This window comes from Oryza sativa, chromosome 6 (assembly GCF_034140825.1).
Source record: "Oryza sativa Japonica Group chromosome 6, ASM3414082v1".
NCBI classification, from domain to species: Eukaryota; Viridiplantae; Streptophyta; class Magnoliopsida; order Poales; family Poaceae; genus Oryza; species Oryza sativa.
The window spans coordinates 31,738,818-31,760,229 of NC_089040.1; the positions used below are offsets into that span (position 1 = coordinate 31,738,818).

Sequence of the window (21,412 nt, forward strand, 5' to 3'; positions counted from 1 at the left end):
ATGGATCGATATGTAATCAGAGATTCGCTCGTGCCAGATAAAATATATATAATCGATATCCTATGGAGGAGAGGAGAGTAGTAGTGTGTACGAGTGTCACCGGCAACACAGGGACATCCCCAGCTGGCATGCTTGCGTACTGTACGTACCCCAAGCTGAAAACACACCATTTAATTAGATTTTGCACAAAGTCTACTCCTTGGAACTGTTCCGATCGTTGCAAAACGATCCTCCAAAAGGGATTGGACTGGCATGAATGAAAGCACAGACCAGTTACCAGCTGCACACAAGGATTAACTAACTGAAAACTTGATTGAAGATGTAGTTGTAATTCTTTCTTGTCCTATATTTCTTCTTATATAATAACTATATGTACTGGGTGTGAAATTAATGTACATGCATTGAGGTGCATAAATTTGTTGCGCGCGGACGGAATACTGGTTTGATCTGGAGTAGCTGCGGACAAATTCAGATCCGCATGTACCGTACACTAGAATCCATCCTGCAACGTACTCTGCATCGATCGTCGGTGACCTGGCCTGGCCGGATTGCTTCCGTGTGCATGCCTTTTCAAACACCTACTATATGTATGAGTATGACGACACCTCACCTTCTTCAGATAGCGATACATTATATACGCTTGCATTATATTCGATCAGCTACCACGATGAGCGTGCCGCCGCCGAGCCCTGCAAGTAGAACGACGACGATGAGGAGGCCGTTCGCCGCCGGGCACGTGCGGTCGGCCAGCGTGCCGTGCCACTCGCACCCGCTGCTGACGCACGTCGACGACCAGCTGCTCGCGCTGCGCTCATGGACCTCCAACCCGGGCCCGAACCCGCTCTCGCTCGCCCACGTCAGGGCGCTGCTCTGCGTCCTCGACGAGCTGCTCCTCCACCTCCCCCTCGCCGCCTCCACCGACCGCCTCCTCCACGGCTTCCTCCTCCTCGCCGACGCCTTCGGCACCTTCCTTTCCGCGCTCCTCGCCCTCAGGCAGCACGCCGCCGAGCTCCACGCCGCCGTGCGCCGCCGCGACCACCCCAAGATCGCCTCCGCCGCGCGCGCCCAGCGCCAGCTCGACAAGGACCTCGCCCACCTCGCCGCCGCCGTCGCGCGCGACGCCTCCAGGTGCGCGCGCGCCACCACCACCGTGCCATCCTGCGACAGCCACCACGGCGCCGGAGCAACAGAGCTCGAGGTCGCCAGGACGGTGGCCGAGGCCATCAACGACACCGCCGTGGCGTCCGCGTCCGTCTTCATGGAGGTCGCCTCCCTCGCCGACGCCGCGGCGGCTGCGGCCGCGGCTCCCGCCACGAAGAAGAGGCTGCCGCCATTGATGCACTCGTCGTCGAGGAGCAAGAACAAGCAGGCGAGCTACGAGGAGAAGAGGGAGGCAATGGCGCTGGAGAAGCTCAAGCAGCTGGAGCAGTGCATCGGGGAGCTGGAGAGCGAGAGCGAGAAGGTGTTCAGGAGTCTAATTCAGGCTAGGGTTTCACTGCTCAACATTCACACACCAACATTTTAATTAATCACACATATTGATATTGGTGCCCAGCCAAACAAATTAAACCAATAAAGCTGGCTACCAATAACTTATATAATCAAGGGACTAATTAATTTTAGGTCTTAACCAATGTTCATGGGTAAAGCTAATATGCTTAAATATAGGTGTGATTACTGCAATAATGTTAGAAATTCTTTTAGGCAAATTAAGTCAGCAGTTCTTCCAAGATGCATGTTTTTGTCTTTGGGTGATGGAACGTGTGATTGCTTGCTATGAACCTCTATGATCACAAGATCGGTAAATCACAGCGCATGAAAATGTGCAATTGCTCATCATGCACGCATGCTTCAATGGAACAAACTAGCCATGCATCTTTTTACTCTGTTATGCTCTGTTCAACAAATACATATTCTGCTCTGTTCAAGCTATACATATTCGTTCCGTGTCCCAGACCAAAGCTGCATTCTAATTGAAGTGTTATGATATGAGATAACAGAAGGAATCTGAAGTTTTGATGCCGATCAGTAAATCTGGATTCAAACATATTAAAGTCCACACGGATGAAATAGCTGCAAGCCTGCAACTGCGACATGTCTTCAGTGCAGATGTACAGCGAGCACAGTGGAATCATGTTTAGTTAGCGGTGCTATAATCGTAAGCACCAACTGTTTACTTGATCAATGTCAGTATTTGCCATTCTTTACAATGAACTATACAAGTATATGCAAAAACATCTCGCCTAAATTGATGTGCTTCCTACAAATTCGCCTTCTCCATTTCACCCAAGGGGATGAACATACAACGCAATTAAGCGACAAACAACTCTGCCTGACCGTCGATGAACAGGCTCATGAACTCTTCCCCGTCCACCGTCTCCTTCTCCATCAGAAGCTGAGCAAGCTTGTGGAGGATGTCGATGTGTGTCGTGATGATCTGCGTTGCTCTTGAGTAGGCCTTCTCCACGAGCTCCCTCACCTCAGCATCCACAACATCCGCGGTGGCCATCGAGTAGTCCTTCTGGCTCGACATCTGCAACCAAAGGATATGAAAAATATCATGCTACCATTCACACAGATACTACGAATTGCCGATAGAAATTCCGAGAAGCAAAACCAACGCAGGTTAGACAGATTGCCACGTCTGGCAGGGCAACCAGTAATCTACTCACAGCCACACAAAAGAGTTGTGTGCCTAACTGGCACTACTCTTTGATTTTGTCACTGCTTTTATAGACCAAGTGTGTTGATGATGACAACATTGGCAGTATATGACTATGTGAGTGGCAAAGTGTAGCGCCCGTTCCGTCGTGGCGCCTAGCGGGAAAATTATCTCCGAAAAACCCTAATTGCGAAATTTGTTTCTTTGATTGTTGTCTAGTGTCCGTGCCATCTCAAGATCTCAATCCCCGATCTATCGTCGAGTTCAATTCCGAATCCAAATCCTTCCAAATCGAATCCCTCCGCAAAAGTCTAGTTTGCCTCCCCCAGGTTCGATGGGCCGAATTCCGCTCGGCCCATCTCCTCCCCGGCCCCCTCTCTCCCGGGCGCTCTCTCTCTCTCTCTCGCTCCCTCCCCACCCCGGCGCGTTTTTCCCCCCGCTCGCTGCTCGCGCGTGCGAGAGCCGCGCCGAGCGCCCCCTCCTCTCGCGCGAGCTCCCCGCTCGCAAAGCCGGCCCCGCGCGCCGTTGCTCGCGCGCGCGCCCGCGTGGTTTCCCGCCCGAGCCGCGTTGTCTGCGCCGTCCGCGTCGCCGGTCCCGCTGCCCAGCCGCGCCGCCCGTTGCTTCCCGCGCGCGCGTGCCGAGTGGCCGACCGCCTGGTCGCCGCCGCCGTCACCCCCCCCCTGCCGCGCCAGCCCGCGCCTGTCGCCCGTGTCGTCGCGCCGCTCCAAACCATCCCACCGTCATCGCCGTCGTCATCGCCCGGCCCCCGCCACTCCGCGCGCTAGCCTCCAAGGGGCGGAGGCAGAGAGCCCCTCTCTCCCTGCCGAGTCTCCCCGCTCCCTCCTCCTTTTCCCGAATCGGCAAAGGGGCGAGCCCCCTTTCTCTCCCTCCTTTTCCTCTTTTTCTCCCCTTTTTCCCCTCTCGCCGGCGTCACCTCCTGTCGCCGCTTTGGACGCTAGCCGGAGCGCCAGCTCGTCGGCTTGACCGCCCATGTCGGTTCCCCTCTCTCAAACCGACATTGCCGCCCATTTAAACCCGTCTTCCCCCTCCCTTCCTTTCCTCTCCCATTCGCCTCCTCACCGTTGCCGCCGCTCCCGTGCTCTGCCTCGCCTCCGCCGTCCATCGCCAAGCGCCGGGAGAGCCGGTGCGTTCGTGGACGCGGAAGGGGACTCCGGGCGCGCCCTCTTCTTCCTCTTCCTCGGCCCGAGGCCGGAGAGATCACTCCCGCGCCGTCGGCCTCTCGTCACTGCGCCCCGTCCCGCACGGTAGTGTCTCTCTCCGTTCTTCCTCCTCGCTCCATCTCCTCCCCCTAGCTTTCGGTAGTAGCTTGAGTAGACTCCCCGTAGTTAGCCGGCGCCGCCCCGACCGTTGCCGTCGCTCGCCGTGTGCTCGCCGCCGTCGCCGCCCGAGCTCCGTAGCACCCGCTCGTCGCCGGCCTCGCTCGGCGTAGTTCCGCCCAATCCGACGCTAGCGTCGAGTTCCCGAAGCCGCGTAGATGCTCTCACCGCCGGGAATCGACCTCTCGTGACCTCGTCGCCGTTTCCCTCTTCTCCCGCCGCCGGTTGCCGCCGCCGCAATCCGCCGCCGTCGAGCAACCTCCGGCGAATCCGAGCCGTTGGCTCGCCTCCCCTTGTCACGTGCAACCGTCCGGTGTGCTCGCTGTTGCCCGTATCGCCGTGGTTCGCTCCGCCGCTCGCCGCCGCCGCCCGCCGTCCATTCGCGGCCGGGTCGTCGTCTACCTCCCGCCGGCCCGCGTGGCAGCCACGTAGGCGCCACGTCGGCGCCAGCTCAGCCAGACCGGGTCGGGCCGACCCCGGTCGGTCCCTCCGCGTGCGCGCGATCCACCGCGAGCCGTGAGGCTGCGCGTGGGCCCGCCGCACCTGCGTCCACCGCGGACCGCGCGCATGCACCGCGTCCCTTCCCCGCCCGCGCGCGTGCGTCGCGTGCTCCCTCCGCACGGTGAGCCGAGCCGCTGACAAGCGGGTCCCACCCGGGACCGCGCGTGGTGAGCCCGGTCCACCGGCTCTCTCTCTCCTCCCTCCCGCGCGCGCGCGAGTTTGGGCCGCCTTGGGCCGGCCGGCCCATTTAGCTCGGCCGGACCGCTCCATTTCTCTTGGGCCGCGCCCTAGCCGTCCGAGAAAAGTCTATATTCCCTCCCTCCCTTCTTTTCTTTTTCTTTTCCAAAAAGGATTTAATTAAATCCTTTTCCTTTAGATCAAAAATTCAATAATTTTAGAAATTCAATATCTTCCCAACCGTAAATCCGTTTGACTCCGTTCAACTTCCAAAATTCCTCAAATCTCGAGATCTATCTAATGGCACGCTTAGAGGTCATTAATAGGGCTTTATTTTCGCCGTTTGTTGAGTTGTTCCGTTTCGCGTATAGTTTCAGAGCCCGAAGACCCGCAGTGCGAGGATTTCGAGGATCAAGCTCCAGATCTCGAGCAAGGCAAGCCACCTTTGAACATCTTGAGCCTATATTTGAAATTTAATTATGTTGCTTGAAAAATATTATGCACTGATAGGATCACACTTAATCCGTTGTCCCGTCTGCAAGGCAGATTGGCGGACTTACCTAATTTGCTGCATTAGATCCCCCCCTTTGTTAATTGTTATATCATGTCCCCTTGTAACCATCTAGTTGCGTCTCGATATCCGTGCATCCTGCGCGAGTATCGACGGACGCCTTCAAACTTAAAATCTGAAAAACAACTTGGGTAAAACTTAGGTTTACAAAAGACTTGGAAAACCCGACACCTGGGTCGGTGCTTGCGAACTAAATGAATTTCCAAAACCGCGGACCGGGGAACGTACCGGGTGTACGGTTTCCCGCTCTTGCACTTAAGGACCGTTTCCTTGGAATTTCATCCGAACATAAGACAAGTACGACCACATGGGTGGAATGGGATGCCCCTGGCTGAGTAAATTGCTAATCGGGGGAGCCTTGATGCCGAGAGACATGTGGATTCGCCGGGGTGGTGTCGGGGAGGACCCCTGGGCTTCCTGGCACAGTATGGTCTGGGACCTAACCTGTTGTTGGTCTGGGACCCCTCTCGTCGGCATATGGTAAACCTGTGTCGGCTTTCGAAATGCCTTGTCATGAAAGCTTGGAGGTCTCCCGACGTGGCTGATCCCCACGGGCTGGATGATCCGGGTTAGTAATGTCATGTGGGTAAAGTGTACCCCCTCTGCAGAGGTCATTAAACTGTTCGAACAGCCGTGCCCACGGTCATGGGCGGATGTGAGGTGATTCCTAGCGTAGTTTTGTTTGACTACTGCTTGTGAAATTGCTGTTGTGAAAAGGGGTTCGATGTTTGAAAAATCTGCAGCTGATGAGATCAGCTAGGCCCGGGTGGCCGTTTGAAAAGTTGTTGGCCCGGGTGGCCGTTTGAAAAGCTGTTGGCCGGGTGCCAACCTTGTTGCAATCCTAAAGACTGACACATTGCACATACTCCGACCGGACGAGACGCACTGTCTCATCCGTGTCGTTTGAGAAGCACTCACCTAGTTGTTTTAGAAAAAGAGTTCAAATAAAATCAATTGCAAAAACAACAGCCTTTCCTTGAAGCCTGCATTAAACACTTATTTTCCCCTGGCTTGCTGAGTACTCCCGTACTCACCCTTGCTCTATATAAATAATCCCCCCCCCCCCCCAGTTGCTGAAGAAGATGAAGTGGATCCTGCTGACGAGGAGTTCTTCCAGGAGCAAGTCGGCTACGATGAGTTTTAGGGTTTCGGCCTAGTTCCCAAGTCGCGCCTGTGATGATTGGTCCAAGTCCTGGCTTCCGCTTTCCTTTTGTAATGCAGTTGTGAGCTCGGGATCTGTCCGCAGCCCAACATGACTGTACTTCTACTCTATAATAAAGAGACCTCTGTTGCTGTGATACTCTGTCTCCCTGTGATACCAGCACTGTTTCCTAGGACTGGTATCGATTAACAGGTTAATTTGGAGCGTCACGGGCTAGTTCCGGTCGGGACTAGTTCGGGGCGTGACACAAAGTTACAGGAAAGACTAGACTATACTATTCATCAAGGTTAAAGGAACAAACTGAACTTCAGGAAATGGACCTTCCCCATAGGACAGTAGACACTTCAGAACACTAGATGCACACTAGGGCAAGAAAGGCTGGGCTCATATGTTGTCATTGTTGAAGTTTGCACGTCTAGTTCTTCAGTTAATTTTCACAGACTCTGCTTCTAGGGTAAGAAGTTTTTCTTCTTTGATAGTCTATTTCAGTTATAGTGATTTACCTGCTGGCCCAAGAAAGGATTTCCACCAGGTCCACCAATCGCAACTTGCCCGATCTTCTTGCTGAATCCAAATCTTTCAACCATTTGTCTTGCAACACGTGAAACCTGCATAAAATCGTTGGAGGCCCCAGTTGTCACATTTTCTTGGCCAAAGATCACCTCTTCGGCAACCCTGCAAACCATGTAAGCTCACACAGTTCAAGACTTTGCACAACAACAATAGCACATGTACGCAGATATGAACATTTCACTAAAACCCACCTTCCACCAAGAGCTACGGCCATTTGGTTCTCTAGGTAGCTCCTGCTGTACAATCCAGACTCAAGCCTCTCCTCGCTTGGAGCAAAGAATGTGAGTCCACCAGCTTGACCACGAGGAATGATGGAAATCTTAGCAACAGGGTCATATTCAGGCATGAGGGCACCAACAAGGGCATGACCAGCCTCTGCAAATTGAAAAGTTCAAAAATGGATTAGGAACCTCTGCACACCAGGATAATTTCAGCTCAAGTCACAAGTTAATATGGTGACAAGATTTACCATGGTAAGCCACAAGTCTCCTCTTCTCTTCTGAAACAACAGCATTTTTCTTCTCAGGCCCAGCAATGATCCTCTCCAAAGCATCAGAGATCTCATCCTTGCTAATCTCCTTCAGATCACGACGAGCAGCAAGAATAGCAGCCTCATTCATCAAGTTTTGAAGATCAGCTCCAGTGAAACCAGGGGTTCTCCGGGCAATTTTCTCAAAGTCGACATCTTTTGCCAGAGCCTTTCCTCTCGAGTGAACCTATCAGACAATAACATGTCTTGTAAACTTGCGCTTTGGTACAGATAAAAGCTTATCAAATTGGGAAGCCATAAGGAAAAGTCGATCAGCATTCAGAAAGGCACTCTATGTATCTCAGCATAGCTTCTTCAAAGAAAATTAGCAGTAGATGGAAATACATTGAAATCCCTAAGTTAAGGAGCATCAAAGACTAGATGAAGTAGCACTGCAAAACCAGCATCCCTCTTAGGACGATGGAATGGACTACATAAACAGAAATTGCAAAGTACCCATACGGATTGATATGAGCTAACATATATATCAACCACATAAATTTCTGCAAATGAGTACAGCTGCTCCTGATTAGATATGCAGACCACAATAAGATCATTCTACGGTTAAAGTAACTGTACATAATATCTTGAACTATGATGCAGAGCAAAATCATGCCATGGTCAGCTGTATAACAACATATGCTATGATACATGAACAATGGTCCATCTTTGAGTCAGCTCAGGCAAAGTTTGATTTTTAGTTAAGTTCTTCATGTTCTAAGCAATTAGTAATTTCGACTAAATGGACAAAGCTACTATAAGAATGCCAATTAAATTATCATCAATGGCACTGAACTAAGCAAATTTGTGAATTGGTTCATTGAAATTCAGAACAATATCTACTAAAAGCATAGGAAATCACAAGCTAGCTAAACAATAGGCAAGTGCTCACCTCAAGAATCTTGACACGCCCGGCGACATCCGGCCTGTCTACGGTGACCTGCCGATCGAACCTCCCAGGGCGAAGAAGAGCCGCGTCGAGCACATCAGGCCTGTTTGTCGCGGCGAGCACAATGACACCGCTATTGCCGGCAAATCCATCCATCTCAGTCAAGAGCTGGTTAATGGTCTGCTCCCTCTCATCATTTCCCCCTCCGAGCCCAGCACCACGCTGCCTCCCGACGGCATCAATTTCATCAATGAAGACGATGCAAGGGGCCTTGGCCTTGGCCTTCTCGAACAGGTCCCTGACCCTGGAGGCACCGACACCGACGAACAGCTCAACGAACTCGGACGCGGCGCAGGAGAAGAATGGCACTCCGGCCTCCCCGGCGACGGCACGCGCCAGCAGTGTCTTCCCGGTTCCGGGCGGGCCGACGAGCAGGCATCCCTTGGGGATCTTGGCCCCGAGCGCGGTGTACTTGTCGGGGTTCTTGAGGAAATCGACGACCTCCTGCAGCTCGAGCTTGGCCTGGTCGGCGCCGGCGACGTCGACGAAGGTGACGCCAGTCTCGGGCACCTCCTGGAACTTGCTCTTGGAGCGGCCGAAGTCCATGGGCCCGCCGAGGCCGCCAGGTCCAGCGCCGGGGCCGCCCTGGGCGCGGCGGAAGAGGAAGAAGAGGCCAGCGAAAGCGAGGAAGGGGAAGAGGAGGTTGCCGACGAAGGCGAGGAATCCGCCGGGGCCGGCGGCGTCGCCCTCGGCGACGGAGATGTCGACGCCGTTGGTGGCGAGGATGTCAATGAGATCGGGGTCGTTGGGGACGACGACGGTGGCGCGGCGGCCGTCGATGGCGGTGAGCTGGAGTAGGCCACCATCCTTGGAGAACCTGACGCGCTCGACCTTGCCCTTCTTGACGGCGCTGAGGAACTCGCTGTAGCGCCACTGGGCGCCCTCGGGGAGGTCGGCGGCGGCGGAGGAGGTGGGCTTAGGCGCGGTGAGGAGGGCGTTGGAGAAAGGGTTGGCGGCCGGGGAGGGGGCCTCTAGTACCTGGACATCCTGGGTCGGGGAGGGGGGTGGCGCGGGCACGTCGGCGAGGGCGGGGAGCGTGGGGGCGGCGGCGGCGAGGGCGAGGAGGGCGGCGGGGAGGGGCTTGGGGTGGGGGAGGCGAGGTGGGCGGAGGGAGGGCTTGGGGAGGGAGGCAGTGATGAGGAGGTGGGAGGCGGAGGAGATGGAGCACGGCGGCGCCATGGTCGATGCGAGGTGGGCGAAGGTGGGGGTGGAGAGGAGTGATGCGGAGGAGGAAGATGGAGGAGATATAGGGAGGTTGGGGTGGGGGTGACGTGGAGGGCGCGAGAGCCATAGATTGTGGTTTGGGGTCATATCTTGAGACTCGTATTCTCACCTCGCTCACACATCCATTTCTGCGACTTCTACTACTCACACGTACGCCTGCAAACTCCCCCTTCTCCAGCTTCACCCTCTGCCTCGGCTATTCCTTTTATATTTTTTTAAAAAAAGAAGGAAAAAATAGTATGAATATAGGAGTCATATAAACCTACGTACTATTGTGAGTTGATGTCGTTGATCACTAGGGTTACAATATATATGGAGAAAAGAGGCGGCAATTGTGGACACGATGGTTGGAGAACCATAGCGTCCGTTGACAGGAGCGTCGCGAGCACGAGAAGACGTGGGGCATAGTTGGTTGCCGATCCATCATATATATTGATGAGATCATATATCTTTTCACAATACATCCAATGAATTCATTGCAATACACGTACACTCTATCTCCATAAGTCCCTTTAAAGATCGGATCGACATATTGTGAGATCCATCATCCATGAAGTCATCACTTGCTTTGATTCACCAAGTAATTTAAATTATTAAAATGTTGCAGAAGATAGATTTTTATTTTCACATGAACAAAAAAGAATGAGTGAATCCTTATGCCTTGGTTGGTATGTACAATAATATGAAAATGTGAAGGATTTTATTTTCAGAAACCAAATAATTTTGTTTTTATCTTAAAATATAAGACACAACCACCATTAACATATATCACGAGAGAATTTAATTACTTTGTTGATTGGATCACCTCGATGTATGTAAGTAATGTGATTAGGGGTTTGATGGTAGATGATTTAAAACAAAGTAAACTTGGAGGATGAAGATGTGGTCATTAATATATGCATGCATGCACGTATTATATTATGAGCTATAAAGAAAAAATAGTTGTACCCTATATTTTTTGGTGGAGGAAATAATCCCTATGGCATTGTTTTCTCTTGTAAAACGAACTAGCCCTACTAATGCATCTCCATTTTGTTGACTATGCAGAACTTTTATCTCTTAAAATTGTCTTTGTTGTTTCTTCTCGTTTCTCTCGTTTTTTGTCTTCTGTTTGGATAGATATTTTCTCTTTATTTTCCTTTCTGCTGATGAAGATTGAAGACTGGCAAGTTCTCCTTTATTTGCTTCTTCGTATGGAGTTCTCTTACGAATTCTTTCTTATAATTTCTCTCTCTTTTTTTTTTCAGAATGAACCTTTTTCGTGTTGATAAATATTAGGCATGCTGGTTTTGTTGTTTTGTGTGAGGTGCGGCGTTCAGGTCCAGGGAAGCACCGGAGAAGAGAGTTCCACTAAGAAACTCAACTTGCAATCGCATCTTGTAAATGTGATATAACCTGCTCGACCAAAAATCGTTTGGCACAAAGCTAAAATAATTAGTGGGCAAAACTTTTATATCTTTAGCCTAGTTATTTAAAAATAGCAATTTCGAAAATCAATACTAATAAATAAACTGTGTAGCTTAGTTCTTTAGGGACAGCCCTTTTCCCTTCATAAATATTTCCGTATACGCTATACAATTTTTTTTTCTCCTACTCTATTTAATAAAATAGACACAACCAAGTACCGATTCGTTAAAAATATATATATGTATCCATGAGCTCGCCAGCCGAGTGACCGACGACGATCGTAACGCATGCATGTACGTTTATATATCGTATCGGCCGATAGCTACAGCTACAGGTAGACGACGATGACTATACGCCATTACACCAGCATAGCTGGAGTGACGCTAGGTATACTGAACTGGGAGCCGGTGCCGGGGAAGGGGAGTAATTTGAGAACCACCATCCGCTAACTAAATAGTTGACACGATCTCCGAGATACTACTTCGGTCAACAATATCTAAAAAAAATAAGATGCTTTAAATAAAAAGAGTTATATAATTATGATATTTTATTTAATGACAAATTTAGTAACATTAATTTTACATAATTGATTTTTTTTGCTATTAATAGTTAAAGTTAAAAATGTTTGACTTATTATTAATGTTTATATTTTGGGATGGAGCGAGTAACAATGTAACATTGATCTTACTAATTACTATGTACGGAGTAGCTGGAGTGACGCCTAGCATGCTTGCTTGCTGCCGTAGGTACATGCATATCTCCTGTGGCTTAACCTGTTCAGAGCCAAAACAAATTAAGCCGTTGATTAGAGATACATATAGCAAAAGCAAGCCTTTGACTACTACCTGCAATGCATGCCCTCCTCCTGATCCTCATATATATGCATCTTCTCAATTAAGCTCTCTATCCAAGTGCCATAGTCTGCCGGCCGCCCCTTTCGGTCTTCAGCCTCACCTTCCATATTTCGTAATTTCTTAATTACTTTTGGTTAATTCTCAAATTTTACTCCTTAGGTTAGTTTATCAATTAATCACTTTACAATCAAGGTAGCCTTTTAATTGAATAACAGTTTTTGCTGTTTTTATATATAATGGTGTATATGATTACAAACTAGCACTCAGGGCTATAAATTAATCATCTTCTTTTTTTAAAAAAAAAAAGTCAAACCTCTAACCAATAAGCATACGTAGAATAGTAGTATCAGTTTATATATGCATGGAGAAGCTCTACTTTTTTGATCCACACCCTCCCCTTCCCCCCCCCCTTTTCCCCCAACTCACACACCCATGTCCCACACCCCTTCCCCCGCCCCCATGGCCCCACACACATGCTCGCGTGCACGCGCACACACCCCACACCGCACCGTGTGCCCCCTAGCCTTCACACTAAAAATGGTAGGCACGCAATATAAAATTTCTCATAGGTTAATCTAAAAATGTTGGTCACACAATTTAAAATTTATTTTAGGATCATGTGTTGTAGGCGTTGTATGTATCATCGTACTTTTTGTGGATTAAAATTGAAAGAGCATTTATGCCCCTAGTGAGTTTTGGTTTATTGATGACAAACGATTAAGGGACTAATGCACTTATTGAGTGTATAAGCAAGTGATTAGTCCGATGAAGAAGCTAGGAAATGGACTTATTGATGGATGAGAATTAAAGAGAAGATATTGAAGATGCGGGTATGAAGTGTCTACCTATGGCAAGACGGTGAAGCGCAAGCGACGCTCAGTTGCGATGGACCATGCGGTGGTGAAGGGCAAGCAAGGGGCTTGGCACCAACGAACCGAAACCGATGGTGAAGGGCGAGTGAAGACTGTGTCGTGATGAACCGTGCGAGGCCATTTGAAGCCATGGATTATCCACATCAATCATTTGAGAAATGAAAGATGAAATGTCAAAGATCAAGAAGATGAGATCTTCCCGATGATCAAATGACCTTGACGTTGGTAACCCTCCAAGTGAAGAAACAATATGGTGTGAAGGTACTCCTATTGGTATAACTTTGCCTTTCAAATTTGACTTTAGGATGCCGTACTATTAAGAGGGATACCACATGCATATAATTGGTTGAATACTAGTGCTCAAAATGCTTCATCTTTGTGTGAGTTGAAAAACCTAAGCCAAAATTTCAATCCCGAGTTGTTTCACTTGTCACAACACTTACACCGGGTTTCTTTGCAATTTTTTCAACATCTCTTGAAGGTTTTGGACCATGTTTTATGTTGGGTTTGATAGCCCACGAAACTAGCTTTCCATAGAGTCCAAGATCTTCGAAATCGGAGTTCGGAGTAAAAAGTTATTGCATTTTTACTTGAGCAACATCAGACTATCCGATTTGAAATCAGACTATCCGATGTATCAGACTATCCAATTTTTCACAGAACTTCACTCTCTGTCTTGATTTGAAAAAATCCTGTCGAGTGAGTTTTTCTAAGTATCAGAGTATCCGATGTCGGATCAGATAGTCCGATGACACGGAGACTCCGAAATTTCATGGAACTTGAGTCTCTGTTTGAGGACAAAGTTTTTGCTTCTAAAATATCAGATACTCCGATTTAACATCAGATAGCCCGATTTCTCGGAAAGTCCGAAATTTCATGGAACTTCGTTCTCTGTTTCTCGTTGCCTTGGAGGTTTAAAATATCAGACTATCCGATCTTGTATCGGACTATCCGACGTGGGCTGAAAGATTCCCCTCTAACGGTCACATTTTGGGGGATCTATATAAACCCCCCACCAACCCTTTTCTAAGGTTGCCCAAACTGATTTCATTCCAATCTTGCTTTGGGTTGAGCTTTGGCTAAGTGCTTTGGATTTTTGAGCTCTCTCCCTCTCTATCTCAAATCCCCCTTGTTCTTTGTGACTTGGATCTTTGTGTGTGGATTTGATGTTTGGGAGCCTAGTGTGTGTTTCTCTAGATCTTGAGCACTAGGATTTGTCCAAGAGTAGTGTGGTGTTTATTACTCTTGGAGGTTGAGGACTCCTAGACGGCTAGGTGTCGTTCTTGGGCCACCGATCTACGTGTGGTTGGCCAAGAGAAGTTTGTGAAGGCCGGATCTCGCCTCCGCAAGGAAAGATATACCCTTAGTGGAAGGAGGAGTGCATTTGTGCAACCTCACGAGGATAGGGTTGAAAAAGACCCGGCTCTTTGCGAGCCCCTCAACGGAGACTAGAATCCCCTCAAGGATTTGAACTCCGGGAAATACATCGGCGCATAAACCTCGGTGATATCCTCACTCCCTTTACCTTCTTGTTGCATTGCTTTGTGCCATGCTAATATTGTTGTTGATTGAGCTCACCTCTTTGCTTGTGGATTGAATCTAGATCTCTTAGGTTGTTCTCTTGTTTGTTTTGTTGTTGTGCAGGTCAGATAGTCTGATCTCAGTTCAGACTATCCGATCACATAGGACTATCCAACCTGATATCAGATAATCTGACCCTATTTTGTTTTAGCTTCCGCATTTATTTTAAAAATCGCCTATTCACCCCCTCTAGGCGACATCAAGGTCCTTTCAAAAATATTACTCTACCATATATCTTATATTAATATCACGTGAACAAAATTGCAGTTTGATGGAAATATATGGATGATCGTCCTCTCATGGAGTTGCAACATTCATGCTTATGGTGCCTAATCAAAACAATAAAAGAATATAATGAATGCGTCAGTGCCAATGAATATCAGTAAGGCAAATATATGGTGAAGGCTACACGACCCTTCCTACAGAAAACCGTTATAAACCCTCGAATGAATATAAAAATCATTCAAATGGTTTTGACAGTTTTCCTAAAAAAATGACAATACTCATACAACATATATATAGCACTTCATAAAGTCCTATATCCAAATTCGACTCACATGACCGTTCGAAAAAAAAAACTCAACTCACACATTTGCGATATAATCATACCTGAATGTGTCTTTTTTTTCAGTGTGTAGGTTAAATTTGAAGTTGGATTTTGGTGATGTCACCATGTTCTATATTGTTAATTTTTCTTATATTGTCAAAGGGGAGAGAGCAAGAGATCGACGGCCGGCGAGTGGACTCATGTAACGCATGTTTTGGTATCATAGATATCGGCCGGTAGCTAGCTGCAGGTACTTGTACACGTGTAGACGACGATGAGTAGGCCCATTACAGCAGCTAGCATAGTTGGAGTGACGCTACCTAGCAGCTGTACCCACCACCCGTGCCAATCACAGCAGCAAGAAGGGATGCCAAGCAGCTTGCCATGGAGGTGGCCTCGGCCACCTCCAAGCCGCCCAAGAACGACGACTTTGATCTCAACGATCTGTCACTGGAGGCGATCCAGGCGGCGCAAGAGGAAGAAGAAGCAAAGTATCTTAAGAATTTAGATATCTCAAGATACTTATTAAGAACCGTAAAATTTCTCATATGAGGAGGTGAAGAATTAGGTAGAGATCAAGAAATTAAGAGGCTTAGGGTTCGTCCGGTCGGTCGATCGACCTGCTGTGCTTGTGCTTGCGTTGCGTGGGTCTGTGTTTGTGATGGTCTGTAGCTAGCTAGCTTGCCAACTCTAGAGGCTCCATGCATTAAGCATGTGCACATATGTCTCTCTTTGGCTTTTGGTTTCACTTTGACTTTTGGTTCTGTCGGGACTTTTAATCTGTAAGCTCGATCCATCGAGAAGAAAAATAAATTAACAAAGATTGCGACATGTATCATATATGTGCGTGTTTAAGCCTCCAAATCTATATATGATCATAATTTGTGGGTGACTTGGGGGAATGTGTGTTTCCCACATTTTATATGAATGTAAAAAAAAAGGTATATCGAACCTGTTTGACAACAGTTCAAGCTATGTCCTATGTTTTCAGTTCTGTTTTGCAAGAACAGTTCAAGTATATTGGTGCAAAGATCGATCGATCGTATCAAAAGTTGATTGATACGCTAGGTGATTTTCTAAATCTCCATTTACTATCACAAAATTTTCAGCATCCTAGCTACATTGTTTTTCACCATGAAATTAAGGTCATTAAAACCTGAAGAAGTAACATCATCATGGCCGTTCAACCGATAAACGAACGTTCAGGATTTGTGGTTGTACCCACAGTTTTGTAGTAACCATCCTGGTTTTCAGTTTCACCTTTGAGAAAATAATTTACTTTTTTTTAAAAAAAATCATCTTAGCCTGAGTCAATTGAACATTGCACAGTGCAGTACGTATATTGTCGTCCCTGGCACTTCTGAACTTTTGTTCTTGGTGTCGACCGACATGAGTCGACCTTTGAACTCGACGTCAAGAGAAGAGTAGAGTTTACTACAGTCTTGTTTTATCTTTTGGCTTTTGGAGTAGAGAATCTACATCAATTTTCTCGTGAAACTATGTGTAGACCTTCCCCATTCAAATAACAATAATCTTCACCAACAAAAAGTCATGTAACCTAGTGGTTACAGTGACCTGAGTAGTACCTCAAAGTTCTGAGTTTAAATCTTCTATGGAGCGAATTTTAGATTGAGTTAGATTGAGTTGTTTACGGGGCTAAGTTCCCTATTTCAATGGCCGTATATATATATATATATTATATATATATATATATATATATATATATATATCCGGTTGGATGTACGTAGAGGCAGGATAAAAAATACCCTTCTCTAAGAAAACAATAATCTTCACCATCACTTGTGAACGTTTAGGAAGTACCTCTTTTCTTCCTAATAGGAGACTATTTTTGCCCTTAAACTAGCTAGCAGTTGGTATATTCTTCATGTACTTAGAACTTTTATCGTAGTTGTTTATGTTCTTTGAAAAAAATATCATTTACCCATGCCTGTAAATAGCACTTTCGAGAAAAATGTTCTAGTTACCTAAATGTGTGATATAAACTTTTTAAATACACGCAAGATAATACTATGTAAAATGCTATTAGTAACTACTTAGCTACCAGAAACTAAGAAAGTCTACTAATAACGCTTAATACCTGAATGTACGTGCGGCACATATGAGGGTGTGAAGCCCACATGCATTCGGCTAGCCTGCGTAGCGCCAAAGTGCATGTGCGTGCTTTGCCTGCTTGGCTCATATTAATTATTTTCTTTTTGGCGCGGGGCAGAAGAGTGGACTTTAACTTTCTTTTTTAATAAAATCTCCAATTAATATGTAATTATAATATACTTTTAATCAAAACATGCAAAGCTAGCAGTATTTACATCACTAGAAGTAAATCTTTCTTGCTCATGATGCTTCAGCCGGACGGAACCCTAAAATATAGATGGGGCGGATACACTCGATTAAAACAGCTAATTGCAACACATATCATATAAGGTTTTGGAATTCATACCAAATGCTCCGAAATTCGTCTATTTCGATGAGGCCCAAGACATGACCTCCTGTTTCGCCCATAGTTTATGGTGTTTGGTAAAATTTGGTTAAAATCTGTCTATTTTAGTAGGTCCCGAAATTCTTATGCAATTGAATCCTAGAACCCTATCATATTTATATTGCAATTGCACAAAAATAATGTGCAATCAATATATTCCAATTGCAATACATATCAAGCATGAGGTGTAATACATATCCAGCCGCTAGCACTGGGTCTGTTGAGGTGCTTCTTGCAGCAACAGCTGCAATCTGTTTGGCTAGGCTGTTGGCGCCAGCGCACTGCTGTCGTGCTGCAACAATGGCACATTCGTCGAGGCACACAACCGCGCCTATGCACAGCGCAAGCTCGCTGCCTTGGACCGTGGTTCCAGTGTTGCATCAAGGCTTAGTGGATTGAGCGAGAAGACGAACTGACAATGCCAAAGATGCGATGCTGCGAGTGTGGACTGCGGAAGATGAATCGAGATCAATCAATTCGTTATGCTTGAAAGGCTGGAATAACTGATCAGTTGGCTGGATCGATGGTATGTACTAGATAATATGCGGTCTAGGCCTAGACCAAGAAGCAGAAGAGGAGTCGGGTCGGGAGTGTGGGGCGACGTAGGCTGTAGCTGGGCCGGCCGCCCCAGGCCGCCTAATGAGTGTGTCCGCCCCTGGCCTGACACGATGGGTAATTAAATAGTTATGCATGTCCCTCTTTGTCTAAACAATATGTATAAAATTGACGATATCTTGGGCAAAATCACTGGGCATGGCACACAGGAGAGCTACTTTAGCGACATGAATCTAGGCGAAAATCTATTGAACCAAAAATCGACTGTAATCTCATGAAAATTTTCGTCATAATTATAGCAAAATCGTTGTTGGATTGATTGCACGAGAAAACAGAAGAAGGGAGCTAGGTGATATTATATTGTTTTGTTGCCTACATAAATCTTAAAGCAATCGAATGGTCTAAAATTTACAAGATTTTTAAAGAGGTTTTCGTACCGTATAGACCCCGGCCGGGTCAAACTTATTTGGTCGTCGCTGGTTGTTTGTAGCACGCCAGCTCCATATATGTGGATTGCAGCTGGTCTATGATAAGTTCGGTCGATCTGAGATCAATCTATCAATCGTCAACCCTTTGCCTTTGTTAGCGAGCTAGCGTGTACACATTTCAATTATATATGGTGCATGCATGGCATCCACGCCTCCACGGTCAACGTGGAAATATCTCTGGAAACTTACTTTTTCTAAATAACTGAACGGATTGGAGGCAGGAGACAAATTTGACCAACACAATATATCCACGACGGCTAGACAATACTAGTAGATGCATGCATGGAAGGATATAGTAGTACTTGTTAATCGTGGAAACTTTGGTAATGCGAATGCATTTCAATTCGTTGCTGAAGATCGATGCACCATGCATATCCATCTCTATATAAAGCCATGCGATCCCACCGATTCTTGCACACACACTAGCTACTTCTACTTCTATCATACCAAACAAACTAGCTTAATTTGCATTGCATCACATTGCCGGCCGCCATGAGAGCTCTCGCTCTCGCGGTGGTGGCCATGGCGGTGGTGGCCGTGCGCGGCGAGCAGTGCGGCAGCCAGGCCGGCGGCGCGCTCTGCCCCAACTGCCTCTGCTGCAGCCAGTACGGCTGGTGCGGCTCCACCTCCGATTACTGCGGCGCCGGCTGCCAGAGCCAGTGCTCCGGCGGCTGCGGCGGCGGCCCGACCCCGCCCTCCAGCGGTGGCGGCAGCGGCGTCGCCTCCATCATATCGCCCTCGCTCTTCGACCAGATGCTGCTCCACCGCAACGACCAGGCGTGCGCCGCTAAGGGCTTCTACACCTACGACGCCTTCGTCGCCGCCGCCAACGCCTACCCGGACTTCGCCACCACCGGCGACGCCGACACCTGCAAGCGCGAGGTCGCCGCCTTCCTGGCGCAGACGTCCCACGAGACCACCGGCGGCTGGCCCACGGCGCCCGACGGCCCCTACTCCTGGGGCTACTGCTTCAAGGAGGAGAACAACGGCAACGCCCCCACATACTGCGAGCCCAAGCCGGAGTGGCCGTGCGCCGCCGGCAAGAAGTACTACGGCCGGGGACCCATCCAGATCACCTACAACTACAACTACGGCCCGGCGGGGCAGGCCATCGGCTCCGACCTGCTCAACAACCCGGACCTGGTGGCGTCGGACGCCACCGTCTCCTTCAAGACGGCGTTCTGGTTCTGGATGACGCCGCAGTCGCCCAAGCCGTCGTGCCACGCGGTGATCACCGGCCAGTGGACGCCGTCCGCCGACGACCAGGCGGCGGGGCGCGTTCCGGGCTACGGCGAGATCACCAACATCATCAACGGCGGTGTGGAGTGCGGGCACGGCGCGGACGACAAGGTGGCCGACCGGATCGGGTTCTACAAGCGCTACTGCGACATGCTGGGCGTCAGCTATGGCGATAACCTGGATTGCTACAACCAGAGGCCCTACCCGCCTTCCTAGTTGATATTTGATCCGAGCAGACGAATAAAATACAATGCACACGAGATTGTGAGACTCGTGAAAAACATATACTACCTCTGAATTTTAATACATATCTCTAAAACAAAGATTTGATCATTCTTCTTATTTAAAGGTGACTTATACCCTTTTTTTTCACCTGACAATACCATGGACGTTAACACAATGCGGTCGAAGATGATGAGTTGATCGCTTTGCATCCATTGTCATTCTTCAATGATAGCAGGTTGAAATCTGTTGGCAACACAACACAACACTTTTCCCCTCCACTAATCCCCTATATAACGCGGGAATTTATAAGTAATTTTCAATATTATTTTTCATTACAGTTCAGCTAGAAGTAAAAAGAAAAAAAATAATCAAAATCTCAGGGTTTATCAATATTTATCATGAAACAAATGAAATTTGCACTTTAATATAGAATATATTGATAAGTATATGTTAAATATTATAAAAATGATAGAGAGATTTGTAAAACTATTGTGGAAATGATGTTAGAGGTGATGATTGAATATGCTTGCATGTTAATTTATAGAATTAAATAGATTGTAGATGTTCTTGCATGTTTGCATGAGGTTGAATAAGTAATTATTGTTAGTGGGTAATAATGTGGCATGGTTGCATGTTAAACTTTAGAGTAGATTATAAAGCCATGTGGTCCCCACCTTTTCTTGCACGAACCGCAGCAACTCACTAGTTAACTTCATTTGCTTTGCATAATTGAATTGCCACAAGCCACCATGCATGAGAGAGCGCTTACTGTACTAGTAAATAAATTAATGTACTATAAGCCAATGTTAAATCTAACATATATAATAGTATATATGTTAGCTATAAGGTTAGCTTTATTTTTTTCATCCTCTCTCTTTATCTCTCTATGAATTTAATGTATATTTCTTGGAGTTTGTGTGGAGCTAGCTCTTGCATGAAAGCCAATACTCTCCACTTTTGTTTATCTCTCTCTTCCACATAAGCATTTAGCTTACTTATAGCTCACCATTATCCTTGCTCTAAGAGCTGTTTTCCAAACTAATTACCCTTCACACACGTAAAAAGGAACAACGGATTAGCAGGGGCGTACCCAAAAAAGTTGCGATCAACCCTACTGTATATCCGCCGCGAGCGCCGACCGCCGCCACGCCGGTAGCCGGCTACTCTCCCGCCGCTCACCGCTGTCCGTGTCGCGTGCCCGGCCGGCCTGCGTCTCCGACTCCGGATGGGAAGGATGTACATCGCGTACGTCGCGCGCAGATGGGCGCTAGGAGGCCGAGATGAAGGCGCTCTCGGCGCTTCTAGATGTCGACTGCCGCCGGCAACGGCGAAGAGGTATTTATAACTCTTTGATTTTTCACGCTTTATTGGAGATGAGCAGGTGTCACGTTTAGGTGCTGATCGCCTGATTCCTGTGCTGCATCCAACTTTTGTGACATTCTTATCATTCATTGTTAGGCGC

At 47.7% G+C, this 21,412-nt stretch overlaps 3 protein-coding genes across 3 annotated transcripts; 2 read left to right on the forward strand and 1 right to left on the reverse strand.

Annotated features, from left to right (window-relative positions):
- Positions 1 to 346: 346 nt before the first annotated feature.
- LOC107277203 (uncharacterized) lies at positions 347 to 1,891 on the forward strand. Its single transcript, XM_015788326.3, has one exon. It carries the CDS (start codon positions 479 to 481, stop codon positions 1,523 to 1,525), a length of 1,047 nt encoding a protein of 348 aa, XP_015643812.1. The 5' UTR covers positions 347 to 478; the 3' UTR covers positions 1,526 to 1,891.
- Positions 1,892 to 2,003: 112 nt separating this feature from the next.
- On the reverse strand, positions 2,004 to 9,680 carry LOC4342113 (ATP-dependent zinc metalloprotease FTSH 1, chloroplastic-like). The gene is made up of 5 exons (NM_001421932.1): positions 8,405 to 9,680; positions 7,453 to 7,699; positions 7,175 to 7,358; positions 6,914 to 7,085; positions 2,004 to 2,533 (listed from the first exon to the last, which is right to left on the reverse strand). The coding sequence occupies exons 1-5, from the start codon at positions 9,638 to 9,640 to the stop codon at positions 2,312 to 2,314; spliced, it is 2,061 nt and encodes a 686-aa protein (NP_001408861.1). The 5' UTR covers positions 9,641 to 9,680; the 3' UTR covers positions 2,004 to 2,311.
- Positions 9,681 to 18,901: 9,221 nt separating this feature from the next.
- Positions 18,902 to 20,158, forward strand: LOC4342114 (chitinase 3-like). The gene has a single exon (NM_001421933.1). The coding sequence runs from the start codon at positions 18,979 to 18,981 to the stop codon at positions 19,939 to 19,941; it is 963 nt and encodes a 320-aa protein (NP_001408862.1). The 5' UTR covers positions 18,902 to 18,978; the 3' UTR covers positions 19,942 to 20,158.
- Positions 20,159 to 21,412: the final 1,254 nt, after the last annotated feature.